Here is a 14432-nt window from a genome sequence, read left to right on the forward strand (position 1 = left end):
AGATTCCATTTGCTTTTCTCCTCACACATCACCCATTGGCACAGCCTGTAATTCCACGCATTTGTAACATATGAGGCATAATAAGTGATAAGATCAGCCCCTAAACACAGCCTGTGACAAGGTGAACAGTAAGGCATCTGAACTTAAAGTGGGATTTACTGTTGGAGGACAGAAACAGGGCCCTTTGTCTCCTTCTCCAGTCTCCTAATGAATAGGTTTTAGCCCGTTTTGGAACAAATTATCCTTCCCTCTCTTCCTAATTTTCCAATTTGCTGTGTCATTTATACCTAATTGAGGACCGCAGTGGGCTGTATTACTCTCACAAATAGGGTGATATACTTTATTGAAGGTCTGCTTTATACAGAGGGGCTGGTAAACCAAACATCAATTGTAGACCATACAGAAGATGGGGATTTTTCCTGGAGGCTGGGGACCATTGCAAAGAGGCTTTAATTATTTCTCAAAGGCAATCCCAGCCATTGCTCCACCGCTCATTTTTATGGTCACTTTCCTTTTCTTTCTTTGATGGAGGTAATGAATGGGGTGAGAATTCACTTTATTTTATCCCTGCTCCGTCGCCCTTCCTGGTTTTTGCATCTCATATTCGTCTAACCAAATAAGAAAAGCTTGTTTTCAACCTGCCCACACCAGGTCCAGCATAGGAATGAATAAAGGCACAAAACTCAGGTTAGTGCCTCCACTATTAATGTTATCCACATTAAAACCCTGTGTATGCACACTGTGGTTTCATCTGTTAGGAGGGTAGAAGTTTGTGCCCTTGAGTCTGAAACTATTCATAGCAAGAAAATGGCAAACATAGAGAATTTTATTTATTTATCGTTGGTTCAAATAGATACAGGGCCAGACTATGAAAGATCAGTTTTAACAAACAAGGACATGCTGATAAACTGGTCATTTCTGTGACCAGTAAAAATAATAATAATAATTTTAAAAAATATCCATCCAACTACACAACAGAAAATGATGCAAAGCTTTGAAATGAGGTCAGAATTTCTTTAAAGCAGGCAGGTCAGTTTTCTAAATCCTATTGATTCTCAAGGTCCAGTGCAGCAGCAACAAAGAAACAACATTTGCAGGTACTGCTTTCATCTCTTAGTCTTCAACTGAAATTTCATCTGCTGTCACTTCTTACATTCATCCACCAACTGACAACCAACTTTTCCTAGAATTCATTGCATTGCAGTTGAAATTAATGACAGCTCATGCCTCCATCTTTGTCATGGCTACTCTTACACGTCAACTGATCTACTTTCAGCTTTTATTCCAATTGTTAATTCAACTACTTTGCCACGCAGTCATTCTAACTGACAGGGCTCAAGGTAAATTTGACATTCGGCTTTTTAACTGCTTTAAACTCTACTATCAAGTGCACTAAATTTTCAGGTGCTTTCAGTTTTTGGTTTAACTGACATTTGAAATTTCATCACTTATTCTTCAAGTGACAGTTCAGCTGCTTTCACCTTTTATCATCTAACCTGACGATTCAACTGCTTTAACTGCTTAAACACCATATCACACATTTCATTTGGTTTCAGACTAAGGCATCAACTGACATTATTTCTTATATTTCCGCTGCTTTCAGTGTTTCAACTCAGCCCGAGGACTTCAACAAAATTTTCACATGCTTAAAGCAATTACACTTCAACAGATTTCAACAGCGTTCTGGAGAAAGTATATAAAAATCTATTTTTCCTGTGAGGAGACAAATCTGCACAGATCATTTCTTTTACACAAGCCACAGACGCAAGTACTTTCTTGAATCACAGAATAGGTTTAATGTCAGTAACTTCCTCTGGTACCTAGTGCCAACAAGTGCTGTTGTGTCTCTCACAGACAAATGTCTGAATTTCAGAGCCACCAAGGGGCTTTTCTCGTCTCTGTGCAATCAGCAAATGGCATTAACCTCCTGCCTCTCCACAGAGCAGCCTGTTATTTTCAGGGCCTAATTTCCACAGGATTTTCTTTGGCAGCAGATGTTCCCCTCCACCCCGCCCTTCGTCAGGGGTGTCTGAGCGACAGAGGGGCTGCCCATCAAAACGCCATCAGGACCCTGCTGGCCACCAGATGAACACATGCCCAGAATGCATCATGTGGGTGCAGTTCTGTGCCATTTACCTCTTCCTCCCCTCTGCCACTTCACTTATCCATCAGTTTGTTTACTTATAACTCTCCATCACCAAAACAGACAGAACAAAGCATCCAGTGACTTTTTTTGGGGGGTGGGATTGTGCTGACAAACCAACTTAGCAAAAGATGAGTCTCGACCCGTGGCTGGCTCAGTATGAATTGAGTGAGAGACAGTGGCAGACGGAGGTGTGAGCACATGAATAAATCGATTAGCGGTGCGTTTGACGGATGGGATTTTTAGGAGGCCTCGACGCACCAGAGAATTAATTTCGCTGGGAGAACACGCCTCTGCCAGGTTCATTCGTCTTGGCAGGAAATTTGGCAGTTTCCCCAGGTCTGGAGGCTCAATTAACCAACAGCTCCAGCAGTTTGGGGAGGGACCAGCTTTGTTGAGGAACACTCCACATTCGTGTGTCAGACACATGTGTTAATGATAACAGATTTTGGGAATATAAAATGAGAGTGAGGGAGGGTGAGGTTAGGGCCTCAGGATTGGCGGAGGTTTGGGCTGGCTGTGGAACAAAGAAAAAACACTCATGGAATTCAAGGGGGGAGTATTAATTCATGTTTGGCCACTTTGACTCCTCCTGTAAACGTAACTAGGATATTATTGCCATGGCAATAATGGCAAGTTATTTACCAATTACACATCCAGGAAACACTGACATCAGCCTTCATTTGGAGTCATGTTTCTGGCCACCCAACAAATGTAAGCACAATATTCACTGTCCTTTCATCTGTGTTGTGGTCTTTATCAGCCTCTGGAAAAACACCTGGCTCACCTGCTAAATGCTTCACTGTACTGTATGTTCATCAGCTAGTTGATGACTCTCTGTGCTATTTGGCAGTGAGCATGTAGCATACAGTCGGTTCACCAGAGCAGTTTTTGTCTTTCTGGCAACAGCTCTAATGACTGAGCCAAAAGTGAAATTAGGAGCTGTAAAACCAAAACAATGCCCTAAAAGACACTGTAAGGTAAGTACATAAAACAGCACAGAATAACACTAATATAGAGTTGGCTGGCAAGTGACCAAGCATCTCTGTAATGTGTCTCCCCCTCCCACTATCTCAGGTTCCAGTCCTTCATCCTGAACATCTCTGCAGATGATTTATGTAGCAGTGTTGCTCTGTGACCTCAAAATCCGCCCCATCCATACCGCACCTGTCACTGCGCCACTGCCTGCGTGCTTACTGAAAACCAAGCCATCCGTGCAAAATGGCAATTTTCCACCCACCTAGAGAATAAAAAAAAAAGGATCCAATCCATTCAGAGGCAAAACTAGAAAAATTCTATGATATGTAGAGCAGGTGCGCGAGGGCTCGGTACTCCACTAACGAGGGAGCTGAACTGCACGCACCACTGACCACAACATCTGTCGTTTGTAGGGATGCAGTTTGGTTTTTACCTCTGCAACACAGTTTGCACAGCAAGAGACAGCAGATGATAAAGCGCTTGAGATGGATACAGATGGAAGGTACTAGGCCCAGTTTCAGCTGGGGGCACAGAGTTCCCATGCCGTGGCTTTGTAGCATATGATGCATGAGAATCTAACGGGAATAGCAAAGAGCTATGCTTGTCTGTCTGGGCCCAAGGTTAGGCCCGGTCTGACCCAGGTCACCATCCCAGGTGGAAATCCTAACGAGCTCATCAGGCCTAACGAAGCTTAACAAGCTTCTAATTGGCAGCGTTATGATGTCCCCGAAGGTCAGAGTGCAGGTTCCTGTGCCAGAAATGGGTAAAGGCTGTCACTTCCTGCCAACAGCATGTCACGTGACTCACTAATGTCCCTCCGAGTAAACAAAGTCGTGAAAGGACAAGAGGAACTTCTTACATTGGCAAAAAAGTTTGTTATATCTATAGAGGAAAATTACATGCAGGAGAAAGGTGGACAGCTCTGGTAACAGTTGTGCTACTTTTGCTCATTGCCAGCATCATAATAAACCTAATAAATCATTCATGGTATCATAATAAAGCTCAACAGTGAAACTGCACGACCGCAGTGATTTTCATCATCTCCTGTAACTTCCCATATTATGTAAGGAAACTCAATGATACACAGTACATTTAAAAAGTCAGCAACTAGAATACAATGCTGTGTTAAAGGTTTGACAGAAAACCAACTGATCTCAGTAGTTATGTCATCTACTGTGGAATAAACAAGTGCAGAAATCAAGCTTTTTATCTTTGATTATTGGCCTGAACAGAAACACCTAGACCACTGAGAAGCAGAGAGGCTGCCTGTGACTAGCACAGATATCCAATCTTCCTATAGTGAAATGCTGCCACCTGCTGGTTACTATGTAAAGGTGCAGCTTGATGAAGTTTTAACTGTCCACATAAAACATCTTGACTTGTGAATGCTGCTAATGACTACAACATGTGATTTCTTGTGTTCAAGCTCATTCGCACTCTTATTGAACCAACAAATTTGAATCCCAAAATAAAACATATCACACAAATTTAGAGCTGTGGTCAAAATCCTTTATGACTTTTGCAGACAAAGATTAACTTATGTACATGAAGTACTGTATGTATTTGCACAAATAACTGAAATGCAAGCTGATTTATGGAAGCATGTGGCACCGTTGAGCTCAACAGTAACAAAAAAAAAAAAACACAATAAAAACGTGGGATTAGAGTATATTTACAAAAGAATCAAAGAACGAACAGTAAAAATAATCTTACAAGTCTTTGAAGGCTTGCAAAGGCAGAACAACTAAAATCCCCCCACCACTAATTTCAAATCTAATTTCCATAAAAAAAAATATCATCTGGTTAGGTCACTCTGATGTTCCACACAGTGTGGTGAGGCGATTCTGTAAGTAAAACAAAAACAGAAATGACGAGAGGAAAGGCAAATCCAAATAAACTTCCCTTACAACCACAGTGCCACTACAGAAATGTCCTGCAGAGATAAATACACTGTACCTTCAGCAGCCGAATGCTCTTCAGGGCAGTTTCATCCAGTAGTGACAGGTCTACTGAGTCCATCTGACTGGCCAACAGCTGAACGCTCTGGTCACAGTTACAAGACAAAATGTTGTAAAATTATAAATGTAAATTAACCAGCTCCATCAGGCTAATTCAAGGTCCTTTGCAAAAATACATATAATCTCAAATTTCAACATAAATACAGACCTAACAAACAGACCACAAAGGAAGACTGTATCACTAATATATAAACCCTGATATCCTAACTAAATCCCCCCATTATAATTATCCCCTCATACAATCAGTAACTGTATCTTAATTTTAACATGTCTCCAAAGATGGACTTTCCAATAACAATGTAGAATTACATGGAACTGCTATATTCTAATTAAAAAAATATGTGATTATGAAGTGGTCTTAAGTTCTTGCCACTCAGTTATGTTAATAAGAATTTGTCCTTTGCCAACACTCCTGGTTCACACAATTTATTACTTAAATAAAATAATGTTCTGTAGCATCCAGAAATCTGAGGGCAGACAAATATGGACTCACCTCTCCGTTGCCGATGGGGACGTTGATGACGATGTCCTCATTTCCTGCTGCAATGGGAGAACCGTTGACTGAAATGCTATAGACCCTCTCTTTGTGGCGGGGAACTCTCACAGCAGGGGTCTTGGGAAGCCTGGGGAAAAGAGGCTCGTGGTGAGGAATACAAACCGCTCGCTGTGAGTATTCTCTTCAGTTTTGAAAAGAAAACCCAGGATCCAAGAGAATAAATTGCACCAAAAGGTCCATAACAGCAGCATTTCAAATTAGTGAGCTAGCTACGAGAACAAGTCTCCAGAGCCCATTTAATGTATAAAACTGATAAAGATGCCAGGATCCACTTACACATCTATAAAAGGAGATAGTGCTTTAAAGAGCAACCTGAGATTTAATACAACAGTTTGGGCATTTATTTGCCCATTGTGCTTTATGAAAGTAACAGTAAAAAGCAATGACTGTAAAGGAATTTCTGTTGGTGAAATTTCCTCAGTGTTAAATACTTAATATAGCATATAATGGGCACATTCAAGACTTCAATAACATGAGCTACATAATCACAATTGAGAGATCTGCAATGGGTTGTGTCATGTGTTGGCAGAAGGTTTTAACACAAATTTGTCTGTGTTTCCCATTTTGCTCTCATGCTTTTATTTAGCATCAGACTAACCTTCTCCAGAATTTAATTTAAGCAAACAGCAAATATATGCTGCCTCGGTTTACAGGGGATGAGACATCCTTCACTGCAGGAACATTGAGAACAGTAGTGGCAGCTGTAACTTTGATACTTACCTTGGGTCGAAGCGTGGGGTGATGAGGGGAGTGGGTCCCATCATCAGAGAAGAATCCAGTATGCTCCTGGCTGGAGTCACCAAAGGCTTCCTGGTCGACCTGAATCCAGACAGAGACATGTTAATATCACATTACTGGGCTACTAAACTTGAGAAAGGTGTTAAAAAGGAAGAGGGAAAGAAAAGAGATGTCTCACCGTCTGATGGAGGTGCTCTGCTTACTGACTGACAGCGCCTTTGCTCTTTTTGATGTAGTTGGGGGCTTTCTTGTAGCTTTCCCCTGAATTAAGAACATTTAAACAACACATAAATGGCATTCCACACATTTATGAACAATGAGGCTCTCTAACATTCAGCTGTGTTTTGTTTCTCTCCCATGTGATAAAAGGAAAATCAGCCACTACCTTCCTTGTTGTACTAGGTGTGTTTTCATCCTCTGGACTGGATTTGGCTGCACCTTTTTTCTTTGTTGCTGTGGGTTGGAGACAAAAAGACATAAAGATTATTTTCCAAATTCTTGACTGGATTGACAGCATTTGTATGTGTTCAGTCCATCCTATCCAAATTTGCAACAGCACTTTGTTTTTAGACTTATTTCATTTAAGACTTTTAAGAAAACACAAAAACTAGTTTTAACATACTTTTCTTTACTGATTTCAGGAGTACTGTGTGGTCCTCAGCCACAACACTCTCAACAATAGCAGCCTCCTCTTCTCTCTGTTAACAGACAAAAACCAGATCAGCGTTTAATACAACACAAGGTGTGCCTGCACAAGCCAAAGAGCATCTGAAACATGAATCATAAAAGATCATATGAGATACAAAGACCATCAACTCACCTTTTTATTGTCCACCTCTGGTGACTTTGGTTTCTCAGACTCTGCAGAGAGTAGAGTGGAGTGGGGCAGGGAATTACATTTCATTTAATGATCAAGAAATAAATCAAGTGTAAAATACAGAAAAAAGCAACTCATACTATATAGTGCACATTGGCAGGGTTTTACAAGGTTCACTGTGTTGTATCTAACTATCTAAGTATCAAAGATATCCACAGAATCAGGCTAGTTTGGGTTTTATGAAACTAATGTGAGAGGATTTTAGTCAACTTACTGCAATGCTCCAACCAGGGCATCAGCCTGACAGCTTTGGGGAGTTTAATCAGTGCCATGTTGTAGCTGTTGTCAACATCTTTCAGCAGCTGGTTGATCTTCTCTTTCAGTTGTCCAACTCTTGTCTTCACTGTAAAAACAAATGTTGCAGTGTTACAGTTACACTACACAGTGGTTTATAAAGTAGATCAAAAACTCAGTAATTAGACTGGACTAAATTAACAAAGAGAGTGTAATGACAGTTTAAAACAGATACTGTGACAAAAACTGGCCATCAGTCCCAGACAGGCTTTTATGTTGCTGGGTGCACTATACAGGGGTAGGAAGTATTCTGACCTTTCACTCAAGTAAAAGTACTAATACAACAATGTATCACACAATGCAACGGTGGCCTGGATGGACAAACATGAATGCTTCATGAAAATGTATGTTTCACACATCTACAAGAGGGTTTTTAAAAAGCTTTAAGTCCAACACCCTTCCACAACAACGAGTTGATCAGAAAAAGGAAAAAAACTTAAATCCCTGGAAACTGCGGTGTTTTGTAGTGTTTCGACCATTAGTGAAATATATTCACCCTCGCTGTCGAAATCCTCCAGGAAAGCCTCTAGCTTGGCCGACTTGGGGTTGTTTTTCCGTTGTTTCGTGGTTCTTTTCCTGGGAGCCATGTCTGCATGTATGGACACCGAAGAAGAAGTCAGCGTACACTTACACACACTCACACTTGACAACACGCAGCAGTAATACCACCATGTTGCATTTCTGTCCTTTTAACTTGAAACTACCGATATGCGGCTAGCTCAAAATCAAACGAACTTAACGTTAGCTAGCTAACCGTTAATGCTAGCTAGTTAGCAAGATGCCGAGCTTGCCCCGCAAATGGCTGACTTACTTTATCGTACTGTCTCATTCACACGAACAAAGTTTCATAAACACTCTAACTAACCAATCTTTCGCCACAGTGATATGTATTCGACAAACAACTCATTACCTGATTGTGTTTTTACCGCACGGACACTCAGCTCCTGCCTTTCTCACGAAGCCGTTTTCAAATCTTCGCGCGGGGAGGGGCCAACACCCAAAATCAGCCAATTAGGACGCGCGTTTTGTCTGCGTCATGGTAAAATCGTTCTCGACCTATCATAGCACCAAACGTCAGTGTTTACATCAGGGGATCGGAAATGGTGCTCGAACAACATGGTAGAAATGTGATGTTAGTATCGGGGCGCTAGCTAAATTTACAGGGTTACATAAAGGGTGTTAAAGAAGTCATTTGCTCCAGAACTGTAGAAAACATACCGAAATACAATTACTATTTTATTGTACACATGTAGCTTTCTTTTTGGGTCAACTAATGTCTAAAATCGGCACCTGAAATGTCTAAACCCGCACTATCATCACTTCACCAAGCGCTGAGGAAAAGCTTCAAGACTCTAGAAAACAATCAGACCGTATGGAAGAGTGTGTTGGCCGAGTGCAGCCCTCTAATGGTGTCTCTCGGGAATTTGGCAGAGCAGTCCAGAGCGCTGTCCAACGTCCAAATCTCCAACACACCGCTCAGAGATTTCCCTGATCTGGAGGATCGACTGCGTTTTAAGCTCTTACAAGCCACAGATACCGTACTGGGCAAACTCAACGAGAAGATGTAAGTAACTGGGTAAATAGTGCAACAGTATTCTCCTGGCATATGGTACGTCTAAACAGTACGATGTTTTACTGTTACACACCACTTTCCCCTGTTTATTTAGGGAATATGTTACATGTGAGAATATCAGTTATTATAAGAGTAAAACAGTATTTTGGATTTTGACACAGGGCACATACAGTATACTATCTGTATCTTCATCCAAGCATCTCTCCATGCATCCATCCCTCCATCTTTCCCTCAGGTCTTCTCTCCAGTCTGTCCGAGATGCCATCAGTAACCAGGTCTCTGCAGTCGTCCAGCTGTTTGAGCAGAACACAGACAGTCTGGATGTGCTTGCTGTAACTGAGCGCTCAGCCACCACCCCGTCTATCGCTGACATGCTGGAGTGGCTGCAGGATGCTGAGCGTCACTATCGGCAACAGTATCTTTTGTTTGGGTTTGTGTTGGGTTGGGTTTGCGTTATGCTTGGGGTCTATTGTTTTTCCTCAACTGGTGTGTTCAGATTTCTGAGGAGGAAAACTCTGCTTCAGACACTGAGACCAGACAATATCTCCCTTTTAGAATCTGCTCCCAAGAGATGGAAATCCTTAGAGTCTCCCAGTGCAGAAGACTGCATCACAGGTAAATGTTCTTTTACTTTATTTACTCTTTAGCCAAATGTTATTGTGTTAAGCATTAGCTAACACCTTTATAGATCATTTGAATCAGTCCACACACTTTTATACCTCTGTAATCTGTAAATCAGGTACTGAGGATGCACCTCATCCAGTTCTGGTTTTGGTAGATACTCCTTTTATTCACCTAGATAGTGGATCAAAGTATGTGAAGTTGCTTACAGCTGTCTTTTAGCTAGCAACATGGAAAAATGTCAGAAATGTTGACTGACATTAAGACTCCATTCATAATTCATTTTCTTGGCCAGCATGCGTAAAATAGATAACTTTGCACCTTGTCTTGCAAACCCATGTTGTAATATTGATCTAATGTCACTTTACGTGTATAACTTACTTTTTAGTTCAAGCTAGCTAGAGACCAGTGCCTGGCCAAATCTACAATTCAATTTCATTAGCTGTCAGTGTTAGTAGTGTACGTGCTTGTTAAATAAATGGTGCTGAAGATTTGTAGGTGACCTAATTATTCCTCTGTCTTATTTCAGATACACTTTGCAAGGTGTCCTTCTTCATGGAGTCTCAATGAAGGATCGTAAGCTTGACTCAGACCAGCTTGTGATTGTGGCAGCATTTTTACCAGGAAGATGGAAGAGAAAAACTGAATTAGCATCACTAAAACTACACCGACTAAACATACATGTTTAAATTTGCTGGATGCTCAGATGCCAGGATGAGGACTTTTATTTGGTTGGGTAAAATGTCTCCGGATCTGTTCTTGGATGGGAAGTATTTGTATGCACCAGACTGTGTATACAACACGAAGAGGAGAATCACCACATATCAAAAGATGCCTCTATCCACAAAAGGACATTGTGGCATCATTTCGTAAAATCACTGTACCATTTTGTTGTCTGTGATGGCAAAAATGGCAAAGCAAATATATTTTTCAGAAAAATCCAGTGCACACAAGGAGAAAGACAGCTCCAACATACAGTAGTTAGTTAAGCACACTTTACCAAACAGATTTTATTTCACAATTTTGTTGTATGCAAACTCAGTCAAGGCTTTATGTGTCAAACCAAGAGGTAATGACATTGTCAAATAATAAATGAATGAGAAATCACTGCAATCTTCACAACAGAAGCCATCATTAAAGCCATCTTAACATTTGTGCTTCTCTGTTAATGCTGTTGCTTTGACAGTATAGGCAATGGGCTTTCTTCAGGCACTACTATAAATCACAGTGCAGTAAAAGTCAAATTCCAAACAAATGTCAATATTTCTAAGTACTGAAGACAAGTTAACTTTACAAAGAGATACACAAACTAAGCAAAATATAGGTTGAAAATATATATATAATAAATATATAGATCTCAATTTATAGCTTAAAAGTCACAGACCTAAAACCTGGGACAGTAAATATAGGAAAGAACCAGAGTTACAAAGTTTTTAACAGCATCAACTTCCCCTTCTCTCCACTTGCTGGTATTCCTTCTTCCTATACATACTCTTTCAATGGTAGACTGTTGGATGTGATAGGTTTTGGGGGATCTGGCGCTGAAGCGGGTGAATTAGCAAAGCTCCGGCCTATGTAACCCCTCCGGTATCTGCCGCCCCTCTCCATGAGGGGGCAGGTGCTGCTCAGCACAGCTCCACTGATCATAAGAATAACTGCAGCCGCCCAGCCCAGGTAAATCGCCTGGCCCAGCTCTCTTTTGTGCATCAAGGGCACGTTGGGGTTGTAGAAATCCTGGACGACGGTGTTAGCAGTCCAGGAAACCGGAACCAAAACGCACAGGCCCGTGAGAATGAAGAGAACTCCGCCTGAGAGCGCGATGCCGGCCTTGGCTCGGCGATCGTCACCGGCGCAGGTGGTGCACTTCATGCCGCAGCAGGACACAGTGCAGGAGAGCCAGCCCATGAAGATGGCCAAACACATGAGGGCACGGGCTGCCTGGATGTCCGGAGGCAAAGCCAGCATGGAGTCGTATGTCTTGCACTGCATGTGACCAGTGGTCTGGTAGATGCAGTTCATCCAGATGCCTTCCCACTTGATCTCTGAGGTCAGGATGTTGCTACCAATGAAGGCAGAGACCTTCCACTGAGGCAAGGCCGTGACAGCGATCGCCATGATCCAGCCGGTCACTGCGCAGGTGAAGCTGATCAGCTGCATGCCAGTGTTCACCATGATGATAGCTTCTTAGACTCACAGCTTCAACTGACTACTACCAGTTTCTCTTACTACTACAGTTGCCTCTACGGTGAGATCCTGTTTTTGTTCTTAACCTTCTTTTGGTCTTCAAAGTTCAATGTCTTGGTTGACTTGTCTTTCTGTCGTCTGACTTGGCCAAGCTTCCTACGGTCCTCGCCCCAATTTCACTTTGTCAGCAGCCATTTTCTTCTCTTTTTCTCTTTCTCTTCAACATCTGCTCACTGTTTTCACTTCCACATGCCCTCAATTCAGCTGGGTTATCCAGATGTAATCGTTCGCTTTCTCTCGACAGTCATCCACCTTTTCAGAGGATCAGAGGCTCTCACACTTTCCCCTCCTATTCACTCCTGGGTTTGAGTCAATGCATTATTGAGTAGTCGATAGCTGTGCAGCCACCTGTGGCGGCCTGCGGAAGCAGGATCGATCGGGCTTCACAGTCCAGGCCTTTGTGGATGAAATGGATCTCAGCCAGGCCGTAGTTTGTGTGTGGAAGTGGTTCTCTGCCTTCAACCGTGGTTCAAACCCAGGAGGCAGATTGTTGAGCAGCAGTGATGTCAGTGTCACTCTCCTGGTTCGGTGTAGCCTTACCTAGATGGATCAGACTGATAGAACCTGACACCTGGATTCGAGGCCACTGATGCTGCTGTGAGTGTATCCTGTCACGGCAAGGTTGAAAATAGCGATGCTCGATTACACAGAGTAAAATTTCGCCGTAGCTTTTTATCCTCTTGGTCAACAGAAATCCAATGTTTTCTCCTCACAGAGTAAATGAAAGAAATATCCACTGAGAGATAGACAATCAGCTGTAGAGGGGTCAGTCGAAAGAGGGTCCTTCCAGCTTTGCAGGAAAACAAGCTTTTTAATCTTGGAAAAAAGCACAGGTTTCCAGAGGAAAACAGCCAGCAGAGCTCATCATCCAACACTGCTGCTCAGACCGGCTGAAGTGTCTCCTTGTTGACAATAAAACGCGCTGGGGTCCAAACCTTGACAAGGCCACTTCAGCTGCTGCTCTGCATCACCCTCCCCCCCAAAGCTGTTTCCTTTTGGTATCTACGCAGCCCAAATGGGTCAACACAGTTCCAGCAAGAGCATAAATAACAAATCAGGGCAGCATAGTGAGACTTAAGGGTAAATAGAGCCTCAGTTTGCTGCCTCCCATCTTCAGTACGGCTGCTGACAGTCAAACCTGCGAAAGCTAGACTGAACCCCAGGAAAAAAAACACTCACAAGAGGGAGGGAGGGAGGGAGAGGGCAAAAGAGGGTGAGACAACAAAAGGAGGGAGAGGTGGATGGAGCAGTGTCTGTAGGTGGATCAGTTAACACAAAGACAACACGAGGGGGCCTCTACAATGGGGATTCCACACTTTGTGTTGCTCCATACAGCACAAACTTGTGTGTATTTTAAAGGAGCTTTCACAAAAAAATAGCCTCATTTGCCTTTTTTGTCTGACATGACGATGAAAGGGAGAAACAGCTTTGCAAAGTGGGGTCACAGTATCTCTCACAATGAGGCTGACATGCTGAAAATACACAGGAGAAATACACAGGTTATAGGTTTAAAAAAAAAAAAAAAGTCACCACTATGTTATGACCCAGAATCCTGAAGCCTTACCCAGCATTGCTTTTTGTGTTTTATCTTAATGAATTAATTTCCACTAAATGTAAAGAAAATGTAGCTGAAACATAAACAGACTGAAATGGCATGACTGTATCACGTCATTTATAATAGTTCTTATCAATATATTGTTGAGTAAACAGCTAATGGAGGGAAAAAATTAGAGCCTCTCTGTAACAGAAGGTTGTGACAGTATCTCTTTGTCTTCATATTCAGAAATTTCCCTTCTGCCCGAGGCCGCTCTCGCTCCATCTGTGTTACACTGAACCTCGGTGTTCCGTTGTGCCGATGAATTAAATATCGTGGCATCAAGATCTGTGGTTCAGGTTTCCTTTCTTCTGTAGCCTCCGCTCTCCTTGGTAACGGTGGTCATGACAACCAGCCAGGACACAGGAAACGGGAGAGGAGAGGGGATGTAACACAAAGGGAGGTAGAGGAAGGTAACACATACCAATGATGGCTGTCCTGTGTGAATGGATAAACAGACAGATGTATATGTATGTGTGTGACTACAGGAGCACAAGTCCAACACAGGATTGTAGTGAAATTACACCACAGTTTATGTTAATGCCACATAGCCTTATTTGCATTGTAATAAAGATGCATTGGATAAGTTTAGTGCTTTTTGCTAACATTTTACACACAAAAATACAGAATCTATGGGCAAGTCAACATCCCTGATTTGGTATTTTTTGTCTAGAGAGGTCATACTGCATCAACTCTTACCTGAGGCACCAGGATTGGAGGCATTGTTATCACAACAACCACAGTAGTGTAACCTAGGTTACCGGGAAAAGTGGAAAATTGAATGAGAATTTTTTTT

General features: G+C 42.2%; 3 protein-coding genes across 3 annotated transcripts; 1 reads left to right on the forward strand and 2 right to left on the reverse strand.

Annotated features, from left to right (window-relative positions):
- Window positions 1-4616: 4616 nt before the first annotated feature.
- cdca8 (cell division cycle associated 8) lies at window positions 4617-8660 on the reverse strand. Its single transcript, XM_018705206.2, has 11 exons — window positions 8515-8660; window positions 8101-8193; window positions 7525-7653; window positions 7254-7294; window positions 7056-7131; window positions 6819-6886; window positions 6612-6694; window positions 6416-6514; window positions 5633-5762; window positions 5078-5164; window positions 4617-4965 (listed from the first exon to the last, which is right to left on the reverse strand). The coding sequence occupies exons 2-11, from the start codon at window positions 8189-8191 to the stop codon at window positions 4930-4932; spliced, it is 840 nt and encodes a 279-aa protein (XP_018560722.1). The 5' UTR covers window positions 8192-8193; window positions 8515-8660; the 3' UTR covers window positions 4617-4929.
- A 36-nt stretch (window positions 8661-8696) lies between these two features.
- Window positions 8697-10952, forward strand: c19h1orf109 (c19h1orf109 homolog (H. sapiens)). Its single transcript, XM_018705208.2, has 4 exons — window positions 8697-9168; window positions 9413-9592; window positions 9674-9792; window positions 10328-10952. Exons 1-4 carry the CDS (start codon window positions 8900-8902, stop codon window positions 10366-10368), a joined length of 609 nt encoding a protein of 202 aa, XP_018560724.1. The 5' UTR covers window positions 8697-8899; the 3' UTR covers window positions 10369-10952.
- A 117-nt stretch (window positions 10953-11069) lies between these two features.
- On the reverse strand, window positions 11070-14431 carry cldn35 (claudin 35). Its single transcript, XM_018705207.2, has one exon. It carries the CDS (start codon window positions 11968-11970, stop codon window positions 11281-11283), a length of 690 nt encoding a protein of 229 aa, XP_018560723.1. The 5' UTR covers window positions 11971-14431; the 3' UTR covers window positions 11070-11280.
- Window position 14432: the final 1 nt, after the last annotated feature.

The sequence above is a fragment of the Lates calcarifer genome, linkage group LG3 (assembly GCF_001640805.2).
Source record: "Lates calcarifer isolate ASB-BC8 linkage group LG3, TLL_Latcal_v3, whole genome shotgun sequence".
Taxonomy (NCBI): Eukaryota; Metazoa; Chordata; class Actinopteri; family Centropomidae; genus Lates; species Lates calcarifer.